The sequence below is a fragment of the Hemicordylus capensis genome, chromosome 5 (assembly GCF_027244095.1).
Source record: "Hemicordylus capensis ecotype Gifberg chromosome 5, rHemCap1.1.pri, whole genome shotgun sequence".
Taxonomy (NCBI): Eukaryota; Metazoa; Chordata; class Lepidosauria; order Squamata; family Cordylidae; genus Hemicordylus; species Hemicordylus capensis.
In genome coordinates this window covers 3,862,342-3,869,856 of record NC_069661.1, presented here as the reverse complement: position 1 = coordinate 3,869,856, position 7,515 = coordinate 3,862,342, and the positions used below count along the sequence as shown (strand labels likewise).

At 50.0% G+C, this 7,515-nt stretch overlaps 1 protein-coding gene across 2 annotated transcripts in view; it reads right to left on the bottom strand.

Moving 5' to 3' along the window:
• Window positions 1–360: 360 nt before the first annotated feature.
• LOC128328052 (CD209 antigen-like protein 2) overlaps window positions 361–7,515 on the bottom strand; it is a 46,255-nt gene continuing 39,100 nt past the window's right edge. For both annotated transcript variants that reach the window (XM_053257613.1, XM_053257614.1), the window contains 2 exons: window positions 5,416–5,519; window positions 361–533 (listed from right to left, as the gene is read on the bottom strand). In XM_053257613.1, the coding sequence (XP_053113588.1) occupies window positions 374–533; window positions 5,416–5,519 (264 nt within the window). In that variant the 3' untranslated portion in view covers window positions 361–373. The remainder of the gene's footprint in view (window positions 534–5,415; window positions 5,520–7,515) is intronic.

Here is a 7,515-nt window from a genome sequence, read left to right as displayed (position 1 = left end):
AAGCCGCTTAAACCCAGCATTTTAAAAACCCGGAAACACATCGAGATAAGCTAGAATTCACAAGACAAAGCCCGTTTTGTGTGTGGACTGCTTCCGAGGATCTCAAATGGACTTTGGGGTAAGTTGGCTGGTGTGTGAATGCACTCACTCTCTTTTGGAGGAGATTCGGGGTAACAGCCCTGTCTGTAAATTCTCCAGGTAGGGCTGGGAGAGACTCCTCCCGAAAGCCCTGGAAAGCCACTGGCAGTCAATACTGAGCTAGGTTGAGCTCGATATAAGAAAGGTTATTGTGTTCATATATGATGCTGAAATGAAAATGAAGGCTGTCCTCTCGTCAAGTCTATGTTGCTCTAGGCAGCTGGTTGGACCACCTTTATGGATTATCTAGACTCTCCTTACACACCCATCCATTTGTTGCATGGCAATCTTCATCATTCCAGTTATATCCAATATCTGAAGGCACGATGGAGACACAGACTTTTTTGATTCCTCTGGAGAGCCCGTCGACCCTTGGCTTGCCAGCAGGCCAGTACCTGGGGGGGGGAGGAAAGGCTCCTGTTAGGCAGCAAGGATGGGGAAGGGGCACAGGTAGAGCAGAGCGGATCCCAAGAGATATTGATCCATTTCTTGAACCAATTTCAACTTGGGGGGAGGTTCTCCTTAATCTCATGTGGAGGAGTGGGTGGGGTGGGGGGAGGGGTACAACAAGGGCAATTTACCTGGGAGAAATCGAGAAACGTTTCAGAGTGGTTAAATGTTGAAAAGCATTGTGCGGGGGGGGGGTTACCGTGACCTAATGGTGGTGTTCGTGGGTCCCCTCTTATTTTCAAAACAATTTAATGCTGTGGTGCCCAGTGCTTTCCAAATTACACGCTACAACAGGAGTAAAATGCTTCAGCTTGGCAGGTTCATATTGAAAACGACCCCCAGGATCTCAAACTCCTACAACAGGAAAATACAGCTACTGTACTTTTCTGCAGCTCCTTGCAGTGTTGTAGCACTAGAACGCAAAGAGAAAATCCCAAGTAAGGCATCGGAAATGTGAACGGCACCTTGCGCTCAGCACAGGGACTGCAGTGTCACAGCACAGGAAGTGTGGAAGAAGCACACTTAGCAGACCCATGCTGACCCTGTGGAAGGGGTTAATCTGGAAAGCACCCTGCACTTAAAGCACTGGTAGTTTTACTGGCTGGAAGTTTTACACACAGCAGTTTTACCGTGAGGTTTTTGCTTTTAGCTCGCATCTCTTCCGGAATGGAGGGTGCAAGTACACATATTGGCCAAATTTCCCCCAAAGTCCCTGTGAGTTATTGGGGAGCAGTCCACACGTGCAATTTGGGTTTTCCACTGCGCCCGAGTGTAGCCCAATTTATCTCTGGAGTAAAAAACTCCACTATTTTCAGCGTTTTTTTGAGACAGCTTTTTGTTCACAGTAAAGCCTTCCGGTAAACCCACAGTAAAATCTGCAGTGTATAAAACCTCCTGTAGGCTCCTGCCAGGGCGTTTTTCACACGGGGCTTTTAGCTCACACCTCCTCCGGAATGGAGGGTTTGCATTCACATATCGGCCAGATTTACCCCAAAGTCCCTACGAGCTATCGGGGAGCACTTCGCACACAATTCGGGGTTTTCATTGCACATTAGAGTGTAGCCCAATTTATATCGAAGGTTTTAAAAAATCCACTTTTTGCATTGGTTTTTTGGGGGCAACTTCAAAGTCGCAGTAGAGCTTCGCAGTAAACTCACAGTGAAGCCTGCTGTGTGGAAAACGCCCTGCTGACATTCTCCCCTCGCTCCCGCCCCCGAGAATACAATGTGACATCATGACATTGCATCATTACTGGTGCAATCGGGGTGCAGGGGATGGAATCACTTCATTTTTAATCCAACATGCAGCATAAGGCCAATCCCCAGTGCATTCTGGGGGGAAACAATGGTCCTCAAATATGTTTAGAGCTCTCCTGACCCGAGCCCCCAAATTGCGGAATACTCCCTCATTTCAGCATGCCAATAGGGCAATGCAGGGACCTGGCTGAGTCCGTTATAGTCTGTACATGCAGCAGAATGAGGTGGGACTGAAAGGTGATGGCTGACCTTAAGCAGGGCTTAGACCAATGCCTGGAGTCTCACGGGGTCTATCAATGGGGTCTTTTCACGGGGTCTATATATGCTACTAGTCTTGAGGGCTCTAGGCCAGGGGTGGGCAGACTTGGCCCTCCAGCTGTTTTTTGAACTACAAATACCATCAATAAATTGTGGTTAGGCATGATGGGAGCTGTAGTTAGAAAACAGCGGGAGGTCCATGTTTGCCCACCCCTGCTCTAGGTTACCTCCAGGTTCAGAGGCAGGATGCCTCCGAATATCAGTTTCACGGGAGCAGCTGCAGGAGAGGGGGGCTGCCTTCCTCTCCTGGTTTGTGGGTGTCCCAGAGGCATCTGATGGGCCACTGGGGGAAACAGGGTAGGGGTGTGCATAGAACTGGCTGGTCCAATTCCGTTCAAGTCCAAAGTGAACCCGAACCGGGCCAGAAGAGTTCAGTCCAGCACTCCCTCAAACCCACCCACCCCTAGTTCGGGGTGGGGGAGCTTTGTGAACTTTTACTGTTACATCATCATCATCACCATCATCATCATCATTATACTTACCCCCTCTGGGGGCTTCTCCAAGGCCATGGGGGAGTCTCTGGAGGTTCCCCCTCCCACCGCAGGCATCCATTATGCCTCAAATCACCCTTCTCAGGGAGTCTTCAGCCTGTTCCGGGCCTCATCACCGGGGTGGCCATTTTGGAGACCGCCATGCTTGCCCAATGGAGCTCTGTGTGGCCAGAGGCCACCGCGATGGGGGTGAGGCCCAGAATGGGATGCCTCAACAGGGTGATCTGAGGCATAATGGAGCGCCACGGGGGGAGGGGGAACCTCTGGAGACACACACACACCCATAGCCTCGGAGAAGCCCCCTGGAGGGGGTAAGTACAAAAACAATATGGGGGGTGGTGGTCCAATGTCGAACCGAACTTAGGGGAAATAAAAATGGTGGCTGCTATTTGCCCAAAGGACTGTTGCCACAGCTGCAAAACTGGCAATGATGGTAAAACATGAGTGGAGAGGAGAGCTGGTCTTGTGGCAGCAAGCATGACTTGTCCCCTTAGTTAAAAAGGGTCCGCCCTGGTTGCATGTGAATGGGAGACTAGTAGTGTGTTAGCACTGGAAGATATTCCCCTTATGGGATGGAGCCGCTCTGGGAAGAGCAGAAGGTTCCAGGTTCCCTTCCTGGCAGCACCTCCAAGATAGGGCTGAGAAAGATTCCTGCCTGCAACCTTGGAGAAGCCGCTGCCAGTCTGTGAAGACAATACTGAGCTAGATGGACCAATGGTCTGACTCAGTATATGGCAGCTTCCTATGTTCCTATGTGAGTGAGCTGTGGTGGTTTTGCTCCCCCGCCCCCGCACAACTCAAATTTGAGCCAGAGGATCTCAGATGACAAGTTTGGACTTAACCTTAATTTTTGAATGGGGTTCTCCAACTTGGGTCCCCAGATGTGGTTGGATTGTGCCCCATGGCCAGGGTCTGTCTGCCTTTCTCCCAGTCGGACAACCTCAATAACTTCCCCAGCACTGGGGAGGAGAGCTGGTCTTGTGGTAGCAAGCATGAATTGTCCTCTTTGCTAAGGTGGGCCCACCCTGGCTTGCATTTGGATGGGAGACTACATGGGTGAGCAGTGGAAGAGACTCCTCTTAGAGGACGGGGCCACTCTGAGAAAAGCATTGCATGCAGAAGGTTTCCAAGGTCCTTCCCTGGCATCCACAAAGTAGGGCTGAGAGAGACTCCTGCCTGCAATCTCGGAGAAGCTGCTGCCAGTCTGTGTAGACAACACTGAGCGAGATGGACCAAGGGTCTGACTCGGTAGAAGGCACCTTCCTGTGTCCCTATGTTCCTATGTCTCTCAATAGGACTGTCTGTTTTCCCAGGAAGAAGAGAGGCTTCAGCAACCTGGTCTTGCAAGTATCCTGATCTTGCACTTTGGAAGAGACACAATGATGGGTGAGTGTGTACTTCTTCTCCACCTGGCCTCTCTGGCCTTTCCTTTCCCTGGGAGGGAGACATGCACAAATCCTTGCCTGCCTGGGGGAGACAGTCAATTGTCAAGCCATGGTATGGTCCCCATTGGCTCCCATCTCTCATGTGCGCCCATATAGAAGAGTGGCCCAGATATCTCCTCCCTTCTGCTGCTCTCCCCACCTTGGTCTAGGAGTGCACCTGGTGCATCAGGAGTAGCAGCCCGTCCTAATGAGATGGAAGGGTGGAGCTGCAGCTGCTTCAGTACTGGCAGCCTGCTCTCTCGCTGTCTTCTGGCCCCTCCCTGGCTGCAATTGAGCTGTGTGGGCTGCTCATTTGCCCGTTAGGGAGGGAAATCTCCAACCCTAGTCATTCACTGGGCGGAAGTTGGAGTTCCAGTGCATCAGCCTTTTGCACCAACTATCCTAATGGCCACTAGGGGCATTGGAAGTAGAGATAGTGAGTGAGGGTCTCCCTAGCTGTTCTACCTGTCTCTACTCTATGACCCCTGATATGACTCTTCAAGTCTTTCCTGTTGAGAATCAGAATCCTTTCCTTTCCTCTTAGAGGGCAGATGGAAACATCTCTCTCTCTCCCTATCTTTTCATTATGTAGTTCTATAGATTAGGATTAGGTCTTTCCTATCCAAAGTGTACTTCACCAATAAATCCACTTAAAGTTCTAAATTTCTACAAGGAAGTCCATGTGGCTTCTCTAAATAGCTGCAACAACAAAACTTTGCCTTCTACTCTGTAACTTGAGTGGGTAGCTTTTTTAGTGCTCTGCTAATTAACTGGGGGATAAAAATCACAACCCCCAACATTTCCCACCCTAACCAGGTGGACGAGCAGCCTGTACAGCTCAACTGCAGCCAGGGAGGGGCCCGAAGACCGGGAGAGAGAGGGCTCCTCCACTGCCTGCTGCTGACCAGCTCTCCCTGTTCCCAGGTGGAAGCAGGAAGTGTTTGGAGGGAGCAGGAAGTCTTTGGCTGGGGATGAGTGCAGGCAGCGCATGCCACGGGCACAGAACATGTGCGCCGCTGGAAGTGGAGGGCTTGTATGCGCATGCGTGGCTGCGATAGGGAGCTGGACAGAGGCCGCCACTCCCTCAGCAACGCCACTGCACTGCTGCTCGTTCTCCGCCCCTCCATCTTGTTAGAATGGGCCACCACCACACACCGTAATGTATCTATGAGGCCCTACAGCAGATTTGCCAGATGACTTGACTTTTGCTTGGGGACTGGGGACTTGAGAGCAATTATGTCAACATCTCCAGAGGGTACAGATATGCTAAGTTCTGCCCTAGACTTTGCTGGGACTCTTGCCGGAGTGGGAAGCCTTCGCTGGCCTTTGCAGACTCACTGTGCCCGTAATCCAGAGCCATCCGTCCATTTCCACATGTCTTCTTCATTTTCATAGGTAAGGCCAATCCAGGTGGGGTGCTTGAGCAGCGAGGTGATAAAGTTCTGCAAAAGAAAGCACCCCTTCAAAAATACGAAGACAACAAATATTTATATACCACTTTTCAACAAAAGTTCCTAAAGCCGTTTACATCAATATAAATAAATAAATGAAGTGGCTCTCTGTCCCCAGAGGGCTCACAATCTAAGAAAGAAACACAACACCAGCAACACTATCCCTGGAGGGATGCTGTGCTGGAGTTGGATAGGGCCAGTTGCTCTCCCCCTGCTCTCCCCCTGCTCAATCCAGAGAATCACTTTTAAAAGGTGCCTCTTTGCTCAGTTAGCAAGAGGAAATATCAAAATCAGCTAACACGGCGTTCTCAGACTTGGGTTGGACTTTAACTCCCGCAATTCCCAACCCCAATGGCCAAAGGGGATTATGGGACTTGAAGTCCAACAGCATCTCAGGAACCAAGTTTGAGAACTCCTGAGCTAACAAAACATGAACATCAGGAAATCATAGGATCAAAGCAGGAAACCATGGACTCCTAGAGTTGGTAAGTTGCCATATTCAAGCTTCACAAATCCGGTGGCCTAATTTGCATATTATGCAAATTATTTGCGTAATGTGCATATTATGCAAACTATTTGCATATTATGCAAATTATGCAGAAACTAATTTGCATTATTTGTTTATTTATTTGACAGATTTGGATACTTTCCCCTCCTTCTCTGCCCTCCCATGTGATCGGATCTGGGCGAATCTGGGCAGCGCATTTGATATCCATGTAAATCCAGGTGGAATTTAGCCGCCTGGTGGAGGAGCCAAAATCCGGAGGTTACCTTAAATTCCGGGAGAGAAGGCAGGGCTGTCCTAAGGGCATGGCAAGCAGGTCAACCACCCTGGGCCCCGCTCTTTTAACTCCCATCAGAATTAACTGGAAGGGGGCCCCACACTGGATGATTTGCCCAGGGCCCCGCACCCCACTAGGGTGCTCTCTAAGGACAGCCCTGGGAGAAGGCAACCCTAGGTGAGGGCCTCGTGGGCCAACAGCCTTCAATGCAGGAAATCCAGAGCTGGAGCATCCCCCACAGATAACTGGCCAGCCTCTCCTTGAAGTCCCCAAGCAAGGGAGAGCCCACCACCCCTCTAGGAACAGCTGGTTCCCTTGTCAAACTCTTCTTTCCATTAAAAAGTCTCTCCTCATGTCCATCCAAAACCCACCATCCTCTAACTTGCAAAAGGCTTTGACAAAGTCCCTCACTACAGGCTGTTGAGTAACCCCCTCACTCCTTTTGGATGTCATGGAACACTGAGGTTCTCACCCCTGAGGATGAATCATCCTCCGGACCAGATGCTGCTCAGCTCCCATGGGCTTCCTCCCAGGGATCAGCTTAAAAGCTTTTTTGCAATATTTCTGATGGTAAGTACCAGCAGTCTGGTTCCATTTCTGCTCAGGTGGAACCTGCCCTTTTGGTACAGGTTGTTGGGAGTCCCAGGTAACCAACCTTTTGCACCAACTATCCTGATGACCACGAGGGGCATTGGGAGTAAAGATAGTGAGTAAGGGTCTCCCTAGCTGTTCTACCTGTCTCTACTCTATGACCCCTGATATGACTCTTCAGGTATTTCCTGTTGAGAGTCAGAATCCCTTCCTTTCCTCTTAGAGAGCAGATGGAAACATCTCTCTCTCTCTCTCCCTACCTATTCATTATGCAGTTCTTTAGATGGTCTTTCCTATCCAAAGCTGTACTTCACCAATAAATCTACTTAGTATTTAGTTCTTCAAGAATCTCCATGTGTCTTCCCTAAATAGCTGCAACAATGAAACTGCAAACTACTCTGTAACTGGAGTGGGTAGCTTCTTTCTGCTAATTAACTGGGAGATAAAAATTACAACCCCCAACACAGGTTTGGCTTGTCCCAGAATGTCCCTTGGGGCTTAACAATTCCAAATCCCTCTTCCTGACACGACCATTTCTGATGTACATTGAGGCTCCTCAGCTCTCCCTATCTAGCTGACCCGGAGAGTGGAACAGTGACATTCCTGAGAATGCC